Raw genomic sequence first — 24,784 nt, 5'->3', positions numbered from 1 at the left:
GGAGGACTTCCTCACTCAACAAGTACATGAAATGACCTGATTTTTTTAAAAAATCAATTTTAAAAAATAAAATTTAAATTTAAAAAGTAAATTACATTTCCATCAATGAATATGTAGAACCATAAAAATCCTTCATGAATAATAAGATAAAAAAATCATGTATTATATTAAAATAAAATTATTACTAAAAAAACAGGTTGCAAAATAGGATTGAAACCAACTACTAAAACAAAATAAAGGCAAAAGATATATGGTACACCCTTAAAAAAAAAAAAATCCACGCACATGTATCTCAATTTGCAAGCACACATGTACTTAGCCTGATAAGAATGCCTGACCTGCTTTATTTTAAGTCGGGGATTAAGGATGTGTTTAGTATTGAAGTTGATTTTGTTATTGTAGTTTTAAAAAAATTATTTTATAAAATATATTTTTAATTGAGATTGGTTTAGAAAAATATATGTTTGGTTAAAACTATAATTAAAATTGAATTTAAATAAAAAGTAGTTTAATATGTTTGGTTAAAAAATATTTTTTAAATTGAGCTTGTAAAATAATTAAATATATATATATATATATATTAATAATTTTTAATTTAAATATTATAGATTTAACTACTGTTATTATATCATGAAATAAATAATATTGATATCAAATATTTTTTATTATTCCATTAAATTATGTACAATGATATTACATACGAAATATATCCAACAAAGACTATATTTTTTATGGTTTCTTAAGCGCACAACAACAAAAACTAAATTTTTTATTACGTCATTAAGCGATCTTCTTTTAATTTTTTGAATAAAACACAATTAAAATAAAAATAAAAATTGAATTTCTTTTTAACTGGATCGGACCCGACAAGAACATAATTGGAATTGCGATGAAATTCCACAAATGCTATGTTATCATGCGATATCTTTCTAATTTATGTAGCGTTATTAAATAATATTAAATACTAGTTTCTCAAGTGAAACATAATTTTTTAAAAAAATTTATAATTTCATTATATACAAAATTTATTCGGCAAGAACTACAAAAAAAATAATTTTTTGAGCATGCAATAAAATTAAGTAAAATATTATTAGGAATAAAATTGAGATTAAAGTATAAGTAAATTTAATTTACTTTAAACTATTAAAAAAAACAATAATGATCATATTCATGTGAACAATACGAGTAAAATCAATTAACTGTAATGATTTAAAAAAAAACTAAATTTTTCACCCTGTTTTTCAAAAAAAAAAATATAATAATACAAGTGAATTAATTCACTTGTACTGTTCACTTTAGTGAACAGTACAACAATGAAGCATAACTCCACTATTCTGCTTCTCTCCTACGAGAAATAGCAAAATACTACTTCTTCAAAACATGCAGTTTAGCTGAGATTTTGATGGATTCCATCATTATAAAGCAGTTTTTTCTTGCTAACCAAACAACATTTAGTGTGGCTGTGGGTGACCCTCCCGCAGCCACATTACCAAATGGGCAATAATTTATATAGACCAAGCATCCATAATATATTTTTACAAGGGATTTTTTTTAAAATTTTTTATTTATAATTCATTAAAATAAAATAGTTATTAAGATTAAGATTATAATAATTTAGTCTATTAAATACCTTTTAGTTTTTAGTTTGTTTTCAATTAAGATTATAATAAATTTATGTAATATTAGAAAATTTTCCTTTCTTACAGCCTCTGCAAATTATTATTTTTTGTTTTTTCCCTTAAAGTTTAAGGAAAATTAATTATGATTAAATAAATAAGATTTTATTTCATTAAATATCATTCAATTTGACATTTATTTTTAAATTAGATTAAAAAATCATTACCATACAATAAATAAAATAAAAATCGAGGAGCTATTATATCTTCATTTATATTTATTTCTCAATTTTTTAATATATATTTTAATTAGTATTAACATTTTTTTCTTTTTCTTCTTCTTTGCATTTATTAATATATATAATTCATAATTTATTTTATTAAATATATAAATTAATGTTTTGATTCAGAATTAAGATTTTTTTTCAAAAATAGAAATTAAATTGTTTTTTTTTTTTAATTTGTCCACATTCTAACTCTTGCAACTCCATGCTTTTTTAGCCCTGTTTATTTTTCAGTTTTAAAAGTATTTTAAAAAAAATAATTTTTTTTATTTTTTATTTTAAATTAATATTTTTTAGTATTTTTAAATTATTTTAATATACCGGTATTAAAAATAATTTTTATTAAAATAAAAAATATTTTAAAAAAATCACAACAGTAATAATGTAAGCGCTTTTCCTTAATGTAACTGTTACTCGTATAGAAATAAGTAATAATATACAGAATTACAGACTCGTTACAAGGTATGAGATACTTTTACGAGTTCTTTCTGAGATATCACATAGCCAAAGGAGGAGAAATTACAGAAAGCAAGCATACACATTATAATGCATGATAGTAATAACCGTCGACAGCAGTAGCCGACATGTCTTCAGATATTTGAACATCTGATCAGGCAGAAGGGTAAGAGGCTTGCATTGCTATGCCACAGAGTCCCTCCTTTGCAGATATATCTTTCTGCATTCTGATGTATCCTCCTTCGCCCCATTGTGCACCCCATGAGTTCTTCACTAGCCAATATTTTGTTCCATCGCTGATCCCGTAACCAACAGCCGTAACACCATGGTCTAGTTGAGTGCCGCAGCTTCCTGTAAAGATGCCACTCGAGTAGAATTGGAACTCAAATCCACCAGCATCAATGGCCACAGAAACTGGTTGCTTAGCAACAGCCTTAATCAGTGCAGCTTCGCTGTTTGCTGGCACATCTTCGAACCCGGTTATCTTTGCGGCATGGTTGGCTTCTTTTTGAGTGTTGCAAGTTCCATCTGTTCCTGTATAAGGGTAGTTGGCCTCAGTTGTTAGGCCCTTGTTTTGTTCAATGAATTTGAAGGCATCATCCATCAAACCACCATTGCAGCCTTGATCCTCACCCTTGGTGTCACAGTCAACAACCTCTTGCTCTGAAAGGGAGATCAATTTACCAGTTGTGAGCTGATTGATTCCTTCCATTGCCGCCACTGCCGAAAATGCCCAACAACAACCTAAATTTTGATACAGAGCAAGAAAAGGAGTTAGAAAGTATCCCTCTGTAAGATGTTGCTGTTATCACTACTCACTAGGAAAGGATTAGGCGCTTACCACACTGTCCTTGGTCCTTGACGGGGGTCACGGCTCCTTTCTTTCTCCAGTCCATGGAATCTGGCACTGCAGAAACGTTTTCATATCTGAAAGGACCTGCTTGTGGAGAGCACATATGGCCCTTGAATCTATTACGTGAAGCTTTAAATTCTTCATTTGACAGATCGGCAAATTGATTGACACCGAGTTTGTAAGATTTGCCGGTTTGGCTGTTAAACTCATCTATGCGTGCAACGTTTGCCTTGAATATGTTGTAACGCGTCTCCTTCTCAGCGTTATCCTTGTATACACGTCCATACTGAGCCATCCATTGCTCATGCCTCTCGTACATGGACACATCCTGGAGGGTACGAGCGACAGATTTGGAAGGCCAAGCTACCAACACGAAGAGCAAGGCCAGACAAATTTGGGATTGTTTTGTGAACCTCATGATAGACTTGGCAGTGGTAGCAGCTACTATAGTAGTGAAGAAATTAGAAAGCAGGCAGGCACACTTATCTCTTTGCATCTTTTGAGGTTTATATAGCGCATCTGCTCATATATACCGTTGTGCTTATAATATTTCAAGGCTTGCCTTTCAAGTCTGCGTACCCTTGAAAATGTTGTGATTCTTACCCCCGATGATGTTCGAAATGTTTCCCTATAATTCCGACTTCTTTTTTGTATGGCTTATGAATGGAGCATGAAGTGATGGTTTACCAGGGGATTTTCGTCCTATACTTTGGCATGGAATATTGATATACAAGCAGAAGCAAACAAAGACACTTTTACCGTGCCGTTTCTTCAAATCATGGGAATGGTTTACATCAGATCAACTAAAACAATCAGCAAACATTGTAGTGCAATTGTCTCTGAGCGGTAGGACTTGGAGACATGTTAATTATTGTACTACTAGTTCACTGTGACTAAGGTTCAACATAAACACTTTGAAACAAGAAACATACACTGATTTTTAGGCATTGAGTCTAGATTTAAGACATGTGATGTTGCTAAGTTTCTTTTCAATAATAATTTTTGGGCAACTGGCAGGAATTTTCTACTCATTGGATACTAACTTAGATTGTATAATGTTGTCTTGATATTTTCTTCTTTATATTTTTTCGGGTTCTTAGAAGCCGTACATATAAAATTTCAAGCATATTAGTTTTTCTACACTACTAAAGTTTTTCTACACAAAATATCTAATGTTGTCTTGACATTTTCTTCTTTATATTATTTTCTTCACCAATACCATGCCATACTTCTCTATAAAATTTTTTGAAGACTCGAATATTCCAAGGCAGAGTTTATTTTAGGTTGTCATACCATAGTTTGCTAATTTGGTTGTCATATCATAGTTTGCTTTTGAATGTGATTTACTATAAAGTGGTGTATGTCCTAAACTAATGCATGAGTTTTGTCCAATATTTTGGCTTCAAATGCTCTCACCGTGCCGATTGATTCACCAAATGAATTGTTTATTTTAGGTTATTGTATAATAAGAATAATAACTTCTATAATCTTGAATCAAGAATGGAGAATGCACCTTCCTCTACATCTTCTTAATAATTTCCCAGTGCTTTCGCATTGCAACCAAGAAATTACTGAAAGAAATGGCAGCGTACTCCATATAATCGCACCCATCTCTTTGTCGCTAGAAAGGAGACAACAGAAATAACTTTTTTTTGCCGTGAGTTCGGTATCAATAAGCAAAATATAATTTTCATGCATTAAAGGTCCATGGGCTTCTTAAATTAGTCAGGTGGAACTGGCCCGGAACACTTACTTGTCTCATGTAAGAAAGAATGCCCGAAGAAAACAGAGAACAAAATGGACCACAATAGACTGACCCAACGTTAGACCTCAACTTTCGATTGTAGCTGCCGTAACAAGGCGATAATTTAGGTTAACTATCTAAATTTTGTATTTTTAGAAAAAGAAAAGAAGAGAACATTATACTAAAAATAAAATTATTTTTTTGAGATATCAAACTTAGGTTAACCCAATCATAGGCTTCAAACTTGATTATGAGATGTCTTGAAAGCATGGTTTTTATATTCTACACAATTCAACAAATTAATTTAGAAATTTAGTAACATGTAATTTAACTTTGGTTAGGTTTAAAGTTAACTTAAACACAGATTTGATCCAATTCAATTTAACCTGAATGATCTGATCAATTTGGTCAATATTAAGTTCATACTCGTGTAATTAGTGAAATTCAAATACATGATTTCTCTCTTCTTCCTATACACCAATATTATCAGTTTGCTATGGATACATTTTTTTATTTATAAATTCATAATATTGACTTATCAAATCAGCTTATTGACCTTATGTATCAACTTGTGACCTATTAAATTGTGTCCAAATTAAATCTCTAATTTTTTATTTACTTTTTTTTAAAAAAAAAGGTTTATTGTCTTAATCATAGTTTATAAAGAAGATAAGAGAGAAACAAGTAGTGTATGTCCTAGTCCCTAGTAGTAAAGAAGTTGGAGAAGAGGATGATATTAATGATTGTCCCAAGAAAGCACTATATTGACTTGGTTCTAGGTTCTTATCTTTTAAACATACTAGCTTTAGACTTCACTTGAAGGAAGCTAAAATATTATAGAAACATGTTGTGTAATTGTTATATAAGATGTAAATTTAGAAAAGCATGAGTCTATATATAATTTCTAATAAGACCCAAACTATATCAAAAAATTTATTAGAAGTTTTAGGTAGGTCAATAACAAAGAAGCTTAAAGATATATTTAATAGGTTTATTCAAAATATTTAAACCTATGTAATTTCAAGAAGGTTACATCCTTAACAACTAATAATTAAATCTTAATCAATTTAATCTATGAACAAAAAAGTTTGACCATCTACTTTGTAGACTTAATTAATTTTGGTATCATGGGCTATCCATCTACTTTGTTTCCATGTGTTTTATAAATTTCTTATTATGTATGGAAATATAAAAGGCTAAGAAATAATTATTTTTAAAGGGTGGAACCACATCCTATTCAATCAAAGGTCTTTTTTAAGTGAGGATTTCATTCAACAATTATTTATTTTTATTCATAGTGCACAACAACTTAACATTATTTTTTGTAATTATTATTTTTATTATTATTCATGTTTTGGCCCCTTTTTTAGATATTTTAGGCCTTATTTTAATTTAGGTTAATGTTAACTTATTAGATTAACAAGGGTTTTGTATAAATATTATTTTGTAAGACATTATTTCTTTAGGTTGGATAATACATTATTGTAGCATATTTTGTGTGTGTTGTGAGAGAATTATTTTATTTTGGTTTTTCATTGAACTACTTTGATTTATAAAAACTAACTAAGCTTTATGATGTCTTTCATACTTTTCATTCTTGTCTCTTAATATGTTTAACCACAAAATAGAGTTTCACAACTTAATATATTGATGTCATTTCTTGATATGGAGATTATTTAGACATAATTTGTTGGGTTATTTCTGAAAATTAAAAAAAAAATCATAATGGGCGTCAACATTTTTCTTTCTTTGTTAGTTTTGGCTAAAATATATAAAAAAAATAGTGTATTTTCTTAGTTTGGGTTATTTGAGTTTTATTTCATTAGTTTTCTTATTCTCATAAAAAAATTTGTATCCTCAGATCATTTATGTTTAGAATGAATTCATTTTGCTATTTGTAATTTTATATTCATAGTTTTTTGTTTTTATTAATTCTTGAGTCTATATATATTATTTTGGATCCGTGAATCTGAATTTCTTCAGGAGTTTGGGTATCATGACTGCTGGGGTCTTTACATAGTACTGTGATAAAAGTGAGAGTGAAGTCATAGGTTTAAGATATTCCTAAATGAATAGCTTTGTGAGCTGCCTATGCAGCAAAATATATAACATTTAGTTACACTGCATATATTTCTCGATGCACATATGATGTATCAACTCGTGGGGTCTTTAAATAGTGCTATAAAGTGAGAGTGAAGGAGCATGTGTAAGTTTTTCGGGAATACATATCCTATGAGCCGAAGTATGATGGTATACAATAAAATATATAATTTCTTGCTCTACTTTTGTTCATATAAATAAGATGCTTAAATGAATGCAAATTACGAATGATATTGGCAATGTGTTTTGTGAAGAAATATTGGGAAGCTAGGAGTGTACTGAATAATAGAATCATGTACAATATTGAATAGAAAAATTAATTGTAATTGAAACTCTTAGAACACTTTAAATTTACGGCAATGCTTATAGCCTGCAACTGCTTTGTCAAGTTTCAGACGTCCTCTATCTTCACATTAGATCAGAACTTGAAATTGATGGAAATGGCATCTAGATAGTTAATGATGCATACAAAGTGATGTAGTTGGACTTTGCTGTAACAACTATATAAAAATTTATTCTAGATAAATTATATAAATAGCTTAACAAATATATTTATAATTAAAATAAGTTTAGACTCGAGAGGAGATTTAATTATACTAAACTAGAATAATTTAACAAATATATTTATAATAGAATAGGTTTAGATTTGAGAGAAGATCTAATCGTATCAAACTAGAATAATCATTTAAAAATATCATAAATTTTTATTCAATTATTGAATTGTATTTAAATAGAAATTTCTGGAAGAGGTTTCTCACAGCAGCTTAAGAAATGAATTTAATCAGTAATATAAACTCCATGCATGCTGATGATGCAGAAATGCTGGCAACAAAAGTTTTGAATAGGTTAAATTGTAATGATGTTTTTCTGATTATGGTTTGTCATAGAGGGAAAATGGAGAAAGTGGTCAATGTGAATAAGGCAATGCATAAACCACTCTAGAAATCATCAAGAGAATGGCATCGGAACTCTCTTCAGAATTCTCCAACTGTTTTTCAGTGCACAAGAAATGAAGGTACCTTTTGAAAACACTCCATCATCTTAAATGCATTGTATCTTTAAGAGGAAAATTCTATGCATGCTACACTGTTACAAAAGCACGATCGGATGGTATTCAGGCCTGGAAGAATGGTTCTAGCCGTCCAAGGATCATTGTATAAAAAAATTTCTCTTTTCAACTGTCACATTAATGCTAGTGATTCTTGTTCGGAGATCAATACCATCACAACTTGAGACCTTTCAGCACCAGTTCAGGATGCAGAGCCGACATTCTGTCCACATTTTTGTTTTGCTGGCTTTCCTCAGAGCTTGCCAGCCATGCATACTGCCGCCTGGTCAACAACATGAAATCTTGAAACTTGAATTCTTCAACTCCTGCTTCTTCTCGCGTGGGGGGGAAGAAGCTGATGTGGGTTTGATGTGGCAATTCTCTTTGTGAGTAGAGCATTAAAGTACAAGTCATCATGTTCTTTCTCAACACAAGTTGCTGGTGTCGGCCTTTGCATTCTACCATTTGTATTCCTTTTCTTTTCCACTAAGGCAAAGGACCAGACCTTTACTGTTCATGACTCAACGCTGAGGTCGGCATCTGGGAGAAAAAGGATTAGATAACATATTATGGTTATGTAAGGAAAGGCCATAAAGGTTGCATTAATTTTTCCAGATAAAGAAATCCATGCACTTCTTTGTCATTGTTGTGCTGTGATAAGCTTGTTCTTTTTTTCTTTTTTTTTTTCCTATGACTAGGTAATTAACCAGCAATATATAGACCTCAGTACTGCTCTTTTATCGAAGTCATTCTCGTTTCGGCACAACCAAATCAGATTCTCTGCAGAGACTTCTGGAGTTCGAATTCTGATGTCAGAAAAACACCATTTACCAACTTGCCAACATTGCACTTGTTCAGCAAAAGCCCTTTTAAGCCCCCCTTTTACCTGTCTTGATGTCAAAAGCAGGATAACATCAGAAAGCTAAAATGCCAACTCAAAAGGCATCAATGCCACACTGTCAAGAGTCGGTGTGAGAACCAATAGACACACCACAATGCTTTGTTTGGATTTTGCATGATTTAAAAGCTGTCCCCACATAATTGGAGTACTGTTAATCTTCTCGGGCCCCTTCTCATGATGGAATTAACTTGATTTCCCCAAAGATTGCCTTCCTCGAATCAGGGCAAGGACGCATTTACGGGGTGGCCTGTTCCTTCCAAAGCTTGACAATTTTTACGAATTTCCCCTACACTTCTAAAATTCTCAAGGAATTGTTATGAAGCAGTCCCCCAAAATAACAATTATGCATTTTGGCCCTCCAATTTGTCTAGTCTAGATTCGTCCCTGAATCATGGCAGTCTTAAATTTCGTCGATACACAAATAAAACCTCCATAAACCATTGAGTCTTTTTCTTTGCTGTTGTTTCTTGGCATAGCAGAAGGGACAAAAAACAATGGGTCAATTTTCTTGAGCAAGTGACGACATTAATTCTACCCTGCCTCAATTTTTCTTTTTTATTTCCCTAGAGTCTAGACTTGTTCATTCTCTATGAAAAGAATTCTTGCACAGCGAGAGCCAAGTTGTTAAATAGAATTTCATAAAAGAAGATTTGGGCCTTTTCATAACTCCTTTTCTGTAAGCAATCAATCTCTTACCGAGTCTTCCTTTATTTTTATTGACGAGCCATAGATGATTCATGCTGTGACCCACAAGCAACAACCTATCCCTTTAAATACCATTGCATAATACAAGAGTTCTTCAACCATAGGAATCAAAGCATCTCTTCTTATAGATATCTGTTCTTGCTGATAACAAAAGAGACAAGAGGCTAGAGTAAATTTCCAGCTTTTCCATCAGAAATGAAGAACACATTTCAGGATCAAGCTTTAGGAATTCCAATCAACTCAGCAGCATACACTGCTAGAAGATCGCCTCTGAGATACTTGCCAGGACCCGATGGCCAATACCCTCAGGCCTATTTTAAACAATGCAAAGCAGACTCGATGCTCAAGATGATGAACAAGCTAGGAAAGAAAGCAGACAATTTTGCAAATGGTGTTCGAGAGCATGGTAATTACTTTTCTCCTGAAATCATCCAGTCTTCAAATTTCATGCGAGTTTTTACTTTATCCTAACAATGGCCTTCATATTCTTGATAACTTTGAAACTGCAGTGAGACTAGGGCCAAAAATTAGTGAAACAGTCAAAGGAAAGCTGAGCCTGGGGGCTAAGATTCTTCAAGTAGGAGGGGTGGAAAAAATCTTTAAGCAGTTATTTGTTGTTATCGAAGATGAAAAACTGTTGAAGGCTTCCCAGTGCTATTTGTCAACAACAGCAGGTCCTATTGCAGGCCTTCTATTCATCTCCACTGAAAAAGTCGCCTTTTGTAGTGAGAGATCAATCAAATTCTCTTCTCCGAGTGGAAAATCAGTTAGAGTCCATTACAAGGTAACTTCAACAACACGTATTTGAATAATTTCTCTCAGCTTTTCTTCCTCACACATTGTTTTTAACATTTTACATGAATATTTTGCAGGTATTGGTTCCTCTCAAGAAGATAAAAATGCTTAACCAGAGTGAGAATGTAAAGAAGCCATCACAAAAGTATCTGGAACTAGTTACAGTGGATGATTTTGAGTTCTGGTTTATGGGATTCATAAATTATCAAAAAACTTTCAAATATCTTCAGCAGGCAATGTCCCAAATCTGAGATGAGATGAATGTCGCTTTCTAGCTAGGGACTTAAATCTTCTACCTCGTCAGAAATTCGGAATATTAAGTTCATGGAGAGAGCAAAACTAGACACAACTACAGTACTGTATCAAATTTTGTTAGTGAATGTATAAATTCTTAATAAATTACTGTAATTAAATTCTTGTGAATATTCTATGATTTTCAACAAGTTTGCCCAGGAAAACAAAATTTCACCTAGAGAAAAGTTCTGAAATGTATGTCAACATTTATAATGTCACAAAATGTTTTCCTCATTATGTGTTGAAAGGCGCAAATATAAATTGGGGAATCGAATCCTAGCTATAGAATGGTTATTCAAGAGTTGAGCAACCAGCATATACATATATTTAACAATCCCATCCGAAAAATAAATATATTTTCTCCATCTTTCTCAAAAGGAATACTAACCATGCCTGCTCGCACCATGTACAAATCAGTCGGCTTTCCCTAACTTGTTCTTCCTTTTAAGCACCGAATACTTTCCTTGAAATGTGAAGATCTACCACCCCATTACTAAACACCTTTCTTTCATGCACTCGCTGATAGATAGAGGATAGAAGTTCATTTTGTTTCAACTTGGAAAATTGCATTGGATTAGATAAGTAACTTTCGGACGTTCAATTGTGAGTGAGACTAATTTCATAATTGGAATTCTTTTAACTAGATTGTGAAACAGGCTCTTTATTTTCAATGGAAGGCAAGGATTCCTTCTCTCTTTCTTTACATTCAAGGAAGAGGTAGTTGCCATGATGAACCGCCATGTATGCTGCGAACGTATTTCTTAGCACAAAAAGCATGGTAGGTAAATCTTAACATTTTATGCATGAATAATCAAAGCCACAGCAACAACAATAAAGGCATATCCACTGACTCACAATAGACATTACTTAAAATATGTTTTGGTGGTGGTAAAGAGGTCCAAGTCTTGTCTGTTGAAATTGAACGAAGTATCAGAAGAACACACTTGGTGTTTCTTCTGAATGACTCTATCTTTAGGCATGTAGAGCTAATGGAAATAGAAGGTTCCAGACACTAAAATATCAGGAAAATGTTATGTTTTTCGCCGAGAAAAAGAAAATAAGATTGTGACAGTAGTGTCTGATACAATGTTTCTCTATAAGATCATAAATCAAGAGACGGTTAACCAAAGGGATTGTTCAGTTAATTTACTATATAGTTATACTTCTCAGTGTAGTCTTGTATATCATTCAAATTAAACTTGACTGATTCGTAAAACATCCCTAATTAGTTGGGACAACTTTTAGCCTTCGCTTTTTTTATTTTTTGTGTCCAGACATGCAATCTTACAAGCATTTGTCTGTGCCTCTTATTTGCTCGTACTTTCTAAGCTGGTGGTGGTATGGAATTTATTATTTCGAGCTGGAATTCTAGCTTTCTTTCCGATGCCGATTCTCTTTTTAAAATAAAAGATAAGAAAAAGGAATGGGAAAAGGATAGTGCAAAACAGAGAGATTACTTAAGTAACTTACATGCAAAAAAGCTCACAATCAGTGATGTTGTTTGAGTTAGTCTTTTTTACCTTAGATTTCTTCAGATTATCAAACAAAATCTCCTATTTTCCTCTCATTAGCCATAAATCCATAAAATGGCTCGTTGCAGTTCCTGGAAATTATAACCAGGGAACCATTTCTAGGAGCGAAGATCAGTAAAGGACTTGGACTTCCAGTTAATTCACGACAATGCTCAAGGATTGGACTGTCTCCAAATCCTCCTTTCTAATTAAATTCCATTTTTTAGCAGGACATGCGATTTGGTATTTGAACCTTCATTTCTTGGAAATGATTACTGGCGTGCACAGTTCCAAGGAACTGAGACTCAAAGTTCGGATCTTTTACAGATATCATAACACCATATTTCACGAGAACATTGGCCATTTCTTTACGAAGAAGGTGATAGCTTCGGTTATATATTAATGACTTTGAAATTACAATATAGCTTTTCTGTAATATCTGAATATAGGACAGCTAGCATAACTTTCTAAGAAGAATCTTCTTATTATATCAGAAGGTAGCTTGCAATATGCTCGATTGGTCAAAGAAAAGAGTATGAATAATTAAAGGGACACAAAGATAACAAGACAAGGTCCTTTATGATTATCTTTATGATTATCTGTAATGCAATCTTCTTAGTTATCTTTTTTCATTTATTAAAATTCTTTAATAAAGTTGATTTATTTAAACTAGGTTTTACAGAATGGATAGGACATGCAGATACAGATATCTATTTAAGCATTAATTAAATCTTTAATGTAAAGTTAAAGAAGCTTACTATAGCTCTATACTTATTGACATTACTTGAACAGTACTATAATGGTTTTTTTTCCTCTTCATCCTAAAGATTTAACACTAGTTATTAAGGGCATTATTATATTTTTTTTCAAGATCTATTTATTATTTTAAAATTTACTAGGAATAAATAAATATTCTCCTATATTAATTATACAATGAAATGACCAAAATATATTTAAAAATATAATAAAAAATAGTTTTAAGGGGTATTTTAGTATTTTTCACAATTTTTTTTATTATAATGTCATTTGAGAGTCAATTTGATATTTGATTAAATATAAAAATAATAATATACAATTAAAATGAATAGTAAAATAACAAAAATACCTTTAAAAACAAAAATTTTAAACCTAGCTTCAAAAGGATTCTTTGTCTTTTTACAATGGTTTTTTGTTTTGTAATTATAACATCAACTTAGTGGCACTTTAATATTTGAATAAAAATAATATGTGTATGTGGCTTATCTATAGTTGCGCGGGAAGGCGCCCACACCCTTCAGGTGGCGCCTCCTGGCATCCAAAAATACCTTACCATCATGTTGTTAAAAGCGTTGCTGAATCCTCTTCGGTCATAGTCTAGTTTGTCACTGATGAATCTTTTTTTTTCCTTCATTTCTCTCTTCTCCCTAAAAAGAATTATAGTTTAACCCTCTTGATTTTTTATTTTTTAACTTCAATCCTTATTTCTTAGATTTTTAAGTTTTGTTATTGACCTTTTTGTAAAAGTTTAATTTGTTTTCAATTTAATCATTTAATCTCAATTTACTAAATTTACAATTTGGTCCTTATTCTTTGGATTTCTAAATTTTTACCTCGGCTCTTTTGTAGAACTTTTAATGGTTTTCAATTTCATTATTCAATTCAAATTGATGGTATAATGTTTTTCAAATTTATGTTAATTTTAACCCTTATTCTTTTGATTTTTTTGTCCATTTACTAAATTTATTTTTCTTTTTAATTTGACCATTCAATCAAATATAAAATTTATTATGTATTTTAATTTTAATCCTTATTTTTTTTAATTGCTATTTTTTAATCATTTTGTATAATTAAAATTCTTTTTTCAGTTTCATCCTTCAATATGTAATTGGTTGGAAATTTAACTTTATGGTTTATCCAGATTAAATACTTCAAGTTTAATGATTTGGGTCATATTTAAAAAGGTTAACACGAGTTTTTTTTTAAAAAAAAACCTTTATAATTTTTTTTTATCGGTGTATTCTAATCTTATTATCAAGGTCACAGGTTTGATAAGATATATCGAGTTGGTTTGGTCCCCATTACTATAGTTATAGGTTTGTCATTACTAGTTTTTTATATCTTTTTTTACCTTATTTCATCATCTAAATATTATTTTTTTAAAAAAAAAAAGACAAACAACAATCAGATTCGTGGTGAAACATAAACACAGAAGCTAGTGTATGTTTCAATTCACAAGACGTAAAAAAAAAAAAATTACAAATCCACCTCTCTTTTAGGATTATTTTTTCTTTTATGATCCACTTGACATGTGTTGGCTTCTTTTCACTTGGTATAGAAATCAATTTTCCTGTGTCATTCTTTTCAGATACAATCTCCTCACCTATGATAATTCATTTTTCATCGTTTATTACTTCTTCAAATACTATAAAATCACATGTAGCGATGTGACAATATAGTGTTACATCATCATTAATAGAATTAGTTATCTTAAATAAGTTATCAAGGTTTTTCATCTTTATTAGTGGATTTGATGAAGTGCAACTACTTAAGCTTTCATTAGAAAAAGAAAGATAAGAAGTTAAGCTCATTGGTATTTGTGGAGGTGTAACTATAAATTCTTGATAATCTTTATATATTTCCTCTTCTTCATCAAGAATAAGTAAAAAGTCATATTTCTCATCATTATCTATCTTCTAATCTCATGCTTCTTCTTCATTGAACTCAACATCTCTATTAATTACTATCTTTTCTTCATTAGGGTTGTAAAGCTTGTATTCTTTGGACTTTGATCATAACTCACAAAAATCATCTTTTTGTTTTTTTTTTTTCATTTAGCTTGTTCCTTACTTGATCATCTACATGTGTATAGTCAATGCTCCCAAAAACTTTCAAATAAAAAACACTTGGCTTTCTTCCATTCCATGCTTTTTTGTGGAGTTATGCCATTCAAACAAAAAACAGTGATACAAAGTCAAAAAAACTCAAGAACAAGAAAAAGATTAAGAGAAATGTATATTTTTATTAAATATTTCTCTTTAAACTCTCTTAGTTATTCTCTCTCTCTCTCTTTTACTACTAAATAATATAGAATTACAAGTCCTTTATAAACATAAAGTTCTAAATAATCAAGCAATTAAACTAATATAAAAAAATCTTAATTTGAATAGAAATTGTGTTCTGTCATTGTTTTTTAATTAGTGGATTGCTTCAATTTATTTCACTCGATTGTTCAATCTTAACCAATCAACCTATTCTCAACAAGTCAGAAATCAGTTTACTTTCAATACTTTCAAGAATAGAAATGAGGAGGCATCTTGCTTGATTTGCCATACATTCCAAGGCTAGGCTCTAGATTACATTTTCATATCGCTTTCTTGGTCATCTGTTCAGAATAATCACAGGAAATAAGCACAGTAATTTCTCACGAATTAAAATTTTCCTTAACAAAATTTTGTGCAATGTACTTCCGTTGAGTTTAATTTCCTATCTAAATGTATACAATATTCTGGTAAAGCACAAGATTTAAGTCACTAGAGTGACGTGCAGCTCATCTGAGATTTGAGAGATTGCCAGCTCAAGATATTTGAAAGTTTTTTGATGGTTGAAGAAACCCATAAACCAGAAGTCAAAATCATCTACTGTAACTATTTGCATATACTTTTGTGATGGCTTCTTCACGTTCTCACTCTGACTAACCCTTTTTATCTTCCTGAGAGGAATCACTACCTGCAAATATTGATGTAAAATGTTAAAACACCTTGTGTGAGGAAGAGACAGAGAGAAATGAAGCTGATATGTTCTTGTTAGTTACTTTGTAATGGACTCTAACTGATTTTCCATTCGGAGAAGAGAATTTGATGGCTCTCTCACTACAAAAGGCGAGTTTTTGGTTGGAGATGAACAGAAGGCCTGCGAGAGGACCTGCTGTTGTTGACAAATAGGATTGGGAAACCTTCAGCAATTTCTCGTCTTCGCTAACAACAAATAACCGCTTGAAAGTTTTTTCTACCCCACCCTCTTGAAGAATTTTAGCCCCCAGACTCAACTTTCCTTTCACTGTTTCTGTAATCTTTGACCCTAGTCTCACTGCAGTTTCAAAATGATCAAGAATTAGAAGACCAATATAAGGAAGAAGGGATGAAATTTGAAGACTGCATGATTCCTAGTTTGGCAAGGAGAAAAAAATTACCATGCTCCCGGACACCATTTGCAAAATTGTCTGCTTTCCTCCCTAGCTTGTTCATCCTTTCTAGAATTGAGTCTTTCTTAGTTTTTTTCAATGCAGGAGGATATTGGCCATCAGGTCCAGGCAAGTATCTCAATGCGGATCTCCTAACTGTGAATTTTCCTGAGTTGATTGGAATTCCAATAACTTGATCCTGAAATGTGTTGTTCATTTCTGATGAATAGCTGGAATTTGCTCTTTGCTCTTGTCTATCTTGTTGTTTGCAAGACCAGATATCAAGAGGGAGAGTCGCTTCCTATGGTTGATGAAACCTTGCACATGCAAAGGTATTTAAAGGGATAGGTTGCAGCCGGTGGGTCATAGCTTTTTCCTTTCATGATGCACCCATGGCTCATCAATAAGAATAAAGACAGAGATGGTAAGTTTGGTTGCTTGCATGATAAAAAAGTTGATGTAAAAAGGTCCAAATCTTCTTAATTTTATGATATTCTATTTATCAACTTGGTTCTTGCAGTCCAAGATTTCTCCTCGTAAGGGAAATGAATAGGTCCTGAGGAATATAAAAAATGAAGGCAGGTTCGAATATGTCGTCACCCTGCTCAGGAAAATTGATTCATCTTAATATCAACTGTTTTATTTCCTCGTTTAATGCTAAGAAACAGAAAACAAAGAGGGAAGTTGACTTTTTCTTCGGAGTATAGGGCTTATTCATATTTTTCCCTTCTCAAAATTCAATATATTTTTTGGGGAAATTAATCGAGCTTATCCCATTTTGAGAAGAGGCCGGACAGGATTAAAAAAAAAAAAATCTGGACGGTGCCTTTTGAGTTGGCAGTCTATCTTTCTGATGCTATCCCTCTCACAGTTTTAATATATAAAAAAGAAAAAGAAAAAAGAAAAAAAAAAGGGAGCTTAAAAGGCCACATGATATGGTAATATGTCATCCATTAAACCACAAGAGCATACAAATTATGTCACCAGCTATTAGTAGAATATTGGAAACGCATGCATGACTTGCAGCAATGGCTCATGCATGCAGATAGAGATAAAACAAGTTCCTGTCCTTTCATATTTCATCCTGCAAAAGTGGCTACCAAAAAGCTAGTCTTCAGCTCAGCATTTTCTTTCTTTATACATAGATCAAGGATGGAGTTCCTATTCATATCCAGGGTCTTCATGAATTCCAGGACCCTATACTAGAGTTAAGAGTCCCCTCACTGTTCAACCAGTGCCTTATTTGCATTTAAGTGCTTGGTGTTTTTCTGCCATCAGAATTTACAAGTCTACATTTCTACAGAGAATTTGATTAATCTGTGCTAAAAGAGAATGCCCGATGAAAAAGAGCACCCAGTTCAGTTGTTGATTAATTTCTGGTCAAAAGAGAAAACTTTAAAAATAAATTAAAATAAAACTCCATGACTAAAAGAGCACAGATCTTATCCGGAAAAAAAAAAAAACAATCCAATCCTTGCGGCTTCTCTCCTTTTCTTTTCCAGTACAGTCATAAACTTTTACCTCGTCGACATCTCTCTGATTTCCAAATGCCCATATCAGCACTACGCACGTCTTGATTGGGCAGACTTTGCCTTAATGGGAAAGGAAACAGATGCAAATGGTGGAATTCGATGGCCGGCATCACCTGTGCTGACGGAAGAATGATGACTTGTACTTTAATGCCAACTGGAAAGAGATTTGCATAATCAAAGCCAAGCCACACCACGCCAGCCCCTTTTCCCACCAGCTAAGCAAGAGCCGAATATGCTACTTTAAGCCAACTCGAAAGATATTTGCCACGTCATCCCCTTCTCCCACCTGCCAAGTAAGAGCCGAATGTCCTACATGACACACACTAGCCAACTCTACCGCGCTTTGCTGCTTGTTGGATGAAAAACAAATGATAATAATAATAATATATGACGTTAATAATGTGTTTTCTATCATTATGGAAAACTTTTAATTATAAACCCATAAGTTGACGTATGTATCTAATAAAACAATTAAAAGATTATATGAGATAATAAAAACTAAAAGCAATTAGAATAAACTAATAAGTGACTCGCATTGTGTCACGATCAAACCAAATTTTTTGTAGTATAAAAAAATATATTCAGATAATGATAATATTTTCAATTGATAAAAAAAATCAAAAACATGGGTCATTGATTTGATTAGATTCTATAAGTTTAGTTAATTTAATAATATAATTTTAAAAAAAAATATTAATATTAAATAATACAAACAAAAAAATTAACAATAATTAACTATAAAAAATAAGATATCAATATCATCCGAAGAAAAAGAAGATGGAAAAGCTCATAGGAGATTCATTACCACTCTATTGTGATCAATACTCCACCGCACGAAAAAGTTCACTAAAATAATTTTAAAGCCATTGCAAAACACTATAGGATGACACTAAAATAAATTGTATATAGCATCAAAATATTAACAACCCAGAAAGTAAACCTCGAAAAATATAATAAAGTGTGCATCTCATGCTTATATTTAATTAATTTAATTTAATTTAACTCAAAAATAAAATTCATTTAAAAAAGCTAAACTTTAAATTTTAAAAAATAAAAAGACCCGAGATAACCAAAGTCATTTTTAAAAGCAATGAAAAATTCTATAGAAAAAAATAAAAAAAATAATGGAGCATAATCTCCAATTAAATAAATGTTGAAGATGGAACTTAAAAAAAAAAATTGTTCTATAAAATCTAATTTAATATTCCAAACTCGTAACCCAAAAAAAACTAGACTCAAGATCAATTAAGAATCTCAATTCTTAACTAATTTAATGTTAAATTATAAAATAAATAAATAAAAAATCAATCTAAAACAATTGCCTAACAAACTGAGATGAATCTCTTAAACTTAGTTTAATCTTTCAAACTTACAACTCATGTTCAATTAAGAAGCTTAGTTCCTCCCATCAATTTAATATTAAAGAAGAAATCAAAAAAATATCAATTTAAAAATACTTTCAAATTAAAAAAAATAACAATCAAAAAAATTAAGATCGAATTTGATAGAGAAATAAAATTAAAGAATGAGATTTAAGAAAAATTTAATTTTAAAAAATATCTCAAATAAATAAATAACAATCAAAAGAATAGGAATCGAATTTGATAGATTAAAAAATTAAATAATGATAAAATTGAAAATAAATTTTAATTCTATAAATTATTTTAAATAAAATAAATAATAATTAAAAGAAAAGGAATGAACTTTGAAGGAAAGATAAATTAAATGAATATTTTAAAATTTAAAGACTCGTGCATGGAAATTAAGGATGAGAAAAAAAATTAAAAAAAAAAAAACAAAAAGGATGTTGACATCAAACTGAAGATGCCACACGCATCACTTAGGGATGATTCAAACAGATAAAGTTAATTCCAGGCATGAGCTGTTAAATCTCAAAACATTGCATAAATGGATATCCAACACAAACCACTATACGAAAAACTTAGTAGAAAATGTCACAGGTGGAAATAGAATGACAGAATTGATAAGATCACTTGTGAATTCAAAACTCGGTGCGAGATCGACTTGTCTTCATCCAAAGAATATTCAAAGTCAAAGTACTCCACCGCGCGTGTCTGTAGGTTGGGCAACTTTTTCCCGCAAATTTTGAATTCTGTTAACAATCTGCAGTTGAATTTAGAGAATCCATTCGTAAGGCATCAATCAAAAAAACAATCAAACAAGAATAAGATGGCACCACAAATTGGGCTGGTCAAACTTAGATAATGGCCCCTCTGTAAGAGGCCAGTGATGCTGTGATGGAAATCAGGCTTCTACTCATCTTCTCATCGTCTAAACCAACCACCTTGGGCCTTGCACAGATGTGTTGTTAAAATGATGAGCAGAGTTTCCAAAGGACATCAAGCACAGCAGATCCTGTCGATGCCCAAATAGTAAGTAAACTATGTAGGAAAGTATTTCCGGCTAGCTGATCTAAAATATTTCCTAACTTATTTATTCATGGTAATTTTCCTATTAAGCAATGCACGCATTAAATTGTCCTAGGAAAGTCATAAATAATATTTCCTAAATGAAAAAATTGTCCCTAGACGGTATAAATTTATGTGTAAATATAAATTCCATTCTTTGGTTTCAATCGTCGTCTGAATTAAAGCTCTTTCTCTACGTTTATTCAGGTTAGTGATTACTGTTACAAACTCGCAATATTGCAATCAGTTTCAGTAATCATGCATGTTAATTAGTCTGTACTGTGTAATTTGATTTTATTAAGAAGTTATGGGATGACCAATAAAACCCTAATCCTGTGTTGCTTTATTAGCAAGATTTAATCTCTTTCTTTGTCTTATAATCGAGAAACCATCAAGACTTCAATCACCTTAATTTGATGGTCTGTCTTGAACTATAAATCTTAGGATGTATGGCCATCACACTCCATTGTCTGAAAAATCAGACTTTCGGAAAGTAACTTGGAATCTTTAGTGGTTATTACTACGTTATTATATATTATATACGCAGTGATATCTGTGCACCTTTGGGGTTGAATTTATTGCAAACTCAAATATTAAATCTATGTATCGTATAATAATCTCTTCAAATCTGTATACAATAAAGATCTCGTAATCAGTATTGTTTCTTGTGTATTTCCACAGTTAGGAACATCATTATGGAGGCTCCAAAGGTTGTTGTCAGAGAAGTTGCCCAGATCCCCAAGAAAAAGAGCAATTATTTCTACCTTATATTAGGCGGTGTTGTTTTTCTCATCATCTTAGGAATAGCAATCACGTTTTATTTGGGCATTCTGCCACTTCCTCATAAGCCTCAGTTTATCCTCGACGAAGCTACTATCGGTGGCTTGAAATTTTCAGATCCAAACTTGCTAACTTGTAACATGCGGGTCACTTTATCTGCAAAAAACCCTAACATCAATTATGGGATATTCATTGAAAAGCTTGAGGCACGTGCATTCTATCAAAACCAACAGATTACTGTAGCAGATGAGCTGACTACGAATTACGTAAGTCCCAAAACGGTCAACGTGTGGACTCCGTTTTTGTATGGCAATGATGTACTAATTCCTCCACATGAAGCTGCTAATTTGATAGTAGACTTGAATGCTGGCAACTTGCCACTCGATATCAAGGTTGATGGTAGTCTGAAATGGAAGGTTAGCTCGTTTACGTTTGGAAAATATAGATTGATGGTGAATTGTCTGGCCGATATTCCTCTTGGCAGCAATGGCACCAACTTTGAGTCAGGAGTCAAGTATGTGTTAGACCAACCTTGTAGGCTGCGATTTGAGAGCTGATATTTGAGGCAACAATATTAATATAAAGGGAGTTGTTTGTGAAATTTTTTTCTTGGTTAACTAGAGTTTGATAATTACATGAGCTTTCAATTATAATTTTTTTTTTTTAAAGTAAGTTCAGCTTTGATTTGTTAATTATTATTAGCAGTATATATTCACTTTCTATCAATATATTATTGTACAGTTATTAGCATATATATTTCGGCTTGATCTTTGGAATCATTAGCAGATATTCAGCAATTGTTAGCTGAGATATAGGATCGTGTTTTCCTTCCTCATGTAATATATACTACCATAACTGTAGAATAAAATATACAAAGCAGAACAATTATCTTCTTCTTACATGGTATCAGAGCAAGTTCTCTGTATATTTCTATAAGCACATTTCTTCAACGGTTTTTTTCCTGCAGCCATGTCAAATACCACATCCCAGGCAGCCTCCTCTTTCACATCACCATCCATTCAAGATATATCCTCACCATATTTCCTTCATTCCGTTGATCATCCTGGTGCCATTCTGGTCTCCACTCTCCTTAATGGTGATAATTATCCTACCTGGAAGAGGGTGATGAAAATGGCCCTGAATGCCAAAAACAAATTGGTTTTTGTTGACGGTACTCTCTCCAAGCCAACATCTTCTGTCCCAGATATTCAGCTGTGGGAACGTTGCAGTGACATGGTCTTATCATGGATTCTCAATTCCATTGATAAATCCATTGTTAGCAGTTTAATCTACCATACTTGCTCCCGTGATGTCTGGCTCGATCTTGATGATCGGTTCTCTCAAAGCAACAATCCAAGGATCTTCAAACTGAAACGCGACATTGCTACTCTCACTCAAGGTTCCATGACAATCTCTGCATACTTTACAACACTTAAAAGTCATTGGGATGAGCTAGCCATGCTTACTCCCACACCACAATGCATTTATGGCATCTTAACAGAATTGAATCACATGCAAGATACTGAACATGTTTTTTAGTTTTTAATGGGGTTGCATGACTCATATGCTTCGATTCGTAGCCAAGTTTTGGCTATGGATCCATTACCTCCTATTAACAAGGTATATTCAACCTTGCATCAAGAAGAGAAACAACGCCTTCTTCATATTCCTAGTTTTCCAACTGAGTCTGCTGCTATGATGGCTCCTCGTCATCTTTCTCATCGTTTTGACAATAAAGAGCGAGGGCGTGGTCATCCAAAATGTGACTATTGTGACCGTGATGGTCACTGGAGAACACATTGTTATAAGCTCAATGGATATCCTAGCAACAGATCTCAACCTCGTGGAACACTTGATAGACTATCAGGTTCGTCAAAGGCAGCAAATAATGTCGTTGGTTCTTCCACTCCAGCTGGTTCCTCAAAAACTGAAAATATTGTTACTGGTTCTTCAACCCCTACTGAGATAGTTATCCCTGGCCTCACAAGTGATCAATACAATCAGCTCTTGGAATTTTTATCACCCGTGAACACCAACTCTGCCAACTTTATTGGTAACCCTATCTCCTGTCACTCTGTTTCTTTTTCTAACCGAGAATGGATTATTGATTCAGGAGCCTCCGATCATATGACTTCCAGTTTTTCATCCCTTGATAACACTCAACTTCTTAATCAACCATGTCCTATTTCACTTTCAAATGGTGACATCGTCTCTATCACTCATACTGGCACATTGCGCATTTCTCCAACAATTTCTCTTTCTAATGTTTTATACGTACCATCATTTAAATTCAATTTATTATCCATTAGCAAGCTCTCTAGTACTCTCAACTGTGTTGCTATTTTTTTTCTGACTTTTGTGTTTTTCAGGACCTATCAATGACGAAGCTAATTAGAACGAGTGAAGTACGAGATGGACTTTACCACTACAAACCTTTTTCTGCCTCTGTTTTTCATTCTCAATGCATTTCTGACTCTACTCTTTGGCATCAACGACTCGGTCACCTTTCTACTTCAAGTATTCCAACAACTTTAAATTTTCCAAAATCACATTTGCCTTGTGATGTTTGTGCTAGAGCCAAACACACTCGTTTACCTTTCTTTTTGAATACTAATAAGAACACCTTTTGTTTTAATTGGATTTATTGCGATATATAGGGTGGTTATCCTACAGCTTCATATTCAGGTGCCCACTATTTTTTAACCACTGTGGATGATTACTCACGCACGACATGGGTTTATCTTATGCGTATGAAATCAGAAACTTTTACTTGTCTTACCAATTTTTATGCAATGGTTAAAAATCAATTTAATCACACCATTAAGCATGTGTGCACCGATAATGGACAAAAGTTTTTATCTAATAACATCCAAACTTTTTTTCACGACCATGACATTATTCATGAGCGCATATATGTGGATACACCTCAACAAAATGGTGTTGCTGAACGTAAACATCGCCACCTTCTCAATGTGGCCCGGTGTTTACGTTTTCAAGCTAATCTTCCCATTTTTTTTTAGGGTGAATGCATTCTCACAGCCAATTATTTAATTAACCGCACCCCTTCACCTCGCCTTAATCATAAGTCACCATATGAACTCCTTTTTCAAAAACAACCATCATATTCACATTTAAGAGTGTTTGGGTGTTTATGCTATGCTCAAACCACTCGCAAAAATCATGATAAATTTTCTCCTCGTGCTCTACGATATGTTTTCTTAGGCTACCCTATCCATCATAAGGCTTATCGTGTCTACGATCTTGAACATAAAAAAATTATCATTTCTCGTGATGTTATATTTGAAGAAACTATTTTCCCTTATCATCTCATGATCTCAAACCCCATACCTTCCCCGGTTCTTCCTCTTCCTATTCCTGAAATTCCATCCAATACTGTTTCTGCACAGCCTACTACCTCCCCTCCCCTTCCCTCCTCACACAAACTGTCACCCACATCGTCCACTCCAACCCTTCCCACACGACCAAAACGAGTTATCACCCGTCCTACTTACTTAGCTGATTATATTTGCCCTTCTTTACCAAGGTCCTCCACTGCTTCACAAGTTTCACGCTCTTC

The 24,784-nt window shown here is 32.5% G+C and overlaps 6 protein-coding genes across 6 annotated transcripts; 4 read left to right on the top strand and 2 right to left on the bottom strand.

Annotated features, from left to right (window-relative positions):
* Positions 1-2,409: 2,409 nt before the first annotated feature.
* LOC105123911 (senescence-specific cysteine protease SAG39-like) lies at positions 2,410-3,641 on the bottom strand. The gene is made up of 2 exons (XM_011023696.1): positions 3,198-3,641; positions 2,410-3,100 (listed from the first exon to the last, which is right to left on the bottom strand). The coding sequence occupies exons 1-2, from the start codon at positions 3,625-3,627 to the stop codon at positions 2,511-2,513; spliced, it is 1,020 nt and encodes a 339-aa protein (XP_011021998.1). The 5' UTR covers positions 3,628-3,641; the 3' UTR covers positions 2,410-2,510.
* A 6,176-nt stretch (positions 3,642-9,817) lies between these two features.
* On the top strand, positions 9,818-10,897 carry LOC105123909 (GEM-like protein 7). Its single transcript, XM_011023695.1, has 3 exons — positions 9,818-10,113; positions 10,217-10,491; positions 10,580-10,897. The coding sequence occupies exons 1-3, from the start codon at positions 9,903-9,905 to the stop codon at positions 10,751-10,753; spliced, it is 660 nt and encodes a 219-aa protein (XP_011021997.1). The 5' UTR covers positions 9,818-9,902; the 3' UTR covers positions 10,754-10,897.
* Positions 10,898-15,703: 4,806 nt separating this feature from the next.
* On the bottom strand, positions 15,704-16,759 carry LOC105123908 (GEM-like protein 4). Its single transcript, XM_011023694.1, has 3 exons — positions 16,476-16,759; positions 16,098-16,372; positions 15,704-16,012 (listed from the first exon to the last, which is right to left on the bottom strand). Exons 1-3 carry the CDS (start codon positions 16,681-16,683, stop codon positions 15,809-15,811), a joined length of 687 nt encoding a protein of 228 aa, XP_011021996.1. The 5' UTR covers positions 16,684-16,759; the 3' UTR covers positions 15,704-15,808.
* Positions 16,760-21,122: 4,363 nt separating this feature from the next.
* Positions 21,123-21,764, top strand: LOC105124100 (protein YLS9-like). The gene has a single exon (XM_011023965.1). The coding sequence runs from the start codon at positions 21,123-21,125 to the stop codon at positions 21,762-21,764; it is 642 nt and encodes a 213-aa protein (XP_011022267.1).
* A 412-nt stretch (positions 21,765-22,176) lies between these two features.
* LOC105124099 (uncharacterized) lies at positions 22,177-22,746 on the top strand. The gene has a single exon (XM_011023964.1). It carries the CDS (start codon positions 22,177-22,179, stop codon positions 22,744-22,746), a length of 570 nt encoding a protein of 189 aa, XP_011022266.1.
* A 119-nt stretch (positions 22,747-22,865) lies between these two features.
* Positions 22,866-23,724, top strand: LOC105123907 (uncharacterized). The gene is made up of 2 exons (XM_011023693.1): positions 22,866-23,260; positions 23,577-23,724. Exons 1-2 carry the CDS (start codon positions 22,903-22,905, stop codon positions 23,600-23,602), a joined length of 384 nt encoding a protein of 127 aa, XP_011021995.1. The 5' UTR covers positions 22,866-22,902; the 3' UTR covers positions 23,603-23,724.
* The last annotated feature ends 1,060 nt before the right edge of the window (positions 23,725-24,784 follow it).

This window comes from Populus euphratica, unplaced genomic scaffold, assembly GCF_000495115.2.
Source record: "Populus euphratica unplaced genomic scaffold, PopEup_1.0 scaffold12.1, whole genome shotgun sequence".
NCBI classification, from domain to species: Eukaryota; Viridiplantae; Streptophyta; class Magnoliopsida; order Malpighiales; family Salicaceae; genus Populus; species Populus euphratica.
This window is presented reverse-complemented; position numbering and strand designations above follow the sequence as displayed.

What these genes read in the sequence shown, in the direction of transcription:
- LOC105123911 (XM_011023696.1), bottom strand. Translation starts at nt 3,627, where the DNA reads ATGAGGTTCACAAAACAATCCCAAATTTGTCTGGCCTTGCTCTTCGTG. An exon ending in CAAGGACCAAGGACAGTGTG is followed by an intron (nt 3,101 to 3,197) that starts GTAAGCGCCTAA and finishes ATCAAAATTTAG; the next exon opens with GTTGTTGTTGGGCATTTTCG.
- LOC105123908 (XM_011023694.1), bottom strand. Translation starts at nt 16,683, where the DNA reads ATGAACAACACATTTCAGGATCAAGTTATTGGAATTCCAATCAACTCA. An exon ending in AAATGGTGTCCGGGAGCATG is followed by an intron (nt 16,373 to 16,475) that starts GTAATTTTTTTC and finishes TTGAAACTGCAG; the next exon opens with TGAGACTAGGGTCAAAGATT. An exon ending in CAGTTAGAGTCCATTACAAA is followed by an intron (nt 16,013 to 16,097) that starts GTAACTAACAAG and finishes CAATATTTGCAG; the next exon opens with GTAGTGATTCCTCTCAGGAA.
- LOC105124100 (XM_011023965.1), top strand. Translation starts at nt 21,123, where the DNA reads ATGGAGGCTCCAAAGGTTGTTGTCAGAGAAGTTGCCCAGATCCCCAAG.
- LOC105124099 (XM_011023964.1), top strand. Translation starts at nt 22,177, where the DNA reads ATGTCAAATACCACATCCCAGGCAGCCTCCTCTTTCACATCACCATCC.
- LOC105123907 (XM_011023693.1), top strand. Translation starts at nt 22,903, where the DNA reads ATGATGGCTCCTCGTCATCTTTCTCATCGTTTTGACAATAAAGAGCGA. An exon ending in CAACTCTGCCAACTTTATTG is followed by an intron (nt 23,261 to 23,576) that starts GTAACCCTATCT and finishes TGTGTTTTTCAG; the next exon opens with GACCTATCAATGACGAAGCT.
- LOC105123909 (XM_011023695.1), top strand. Translation starts at nt 9,903, where the DNA reads ATGAAGAACACATTTCAGGATCAAGCTTTAGGAATTCCAATCAACTCA. An exon ending in AAATGGTGTTCGAGAGCATG is followed by an intron (nt 10,114 to 10,216) that starts GTAATTACTTTT and finishes TTGAAACTGCAG; the next exon opens with TGAGACTAGGGCCAAAAATT. An exon ending in CAGTTAGAGTCCATTACAAG is followed by an intron (nt 10,492 to 10,579) that starts GTAACTTCAACA and finishes AATATTTTGCAG; the next exon opens with GTATTGGTTCCTCTCAAGAA.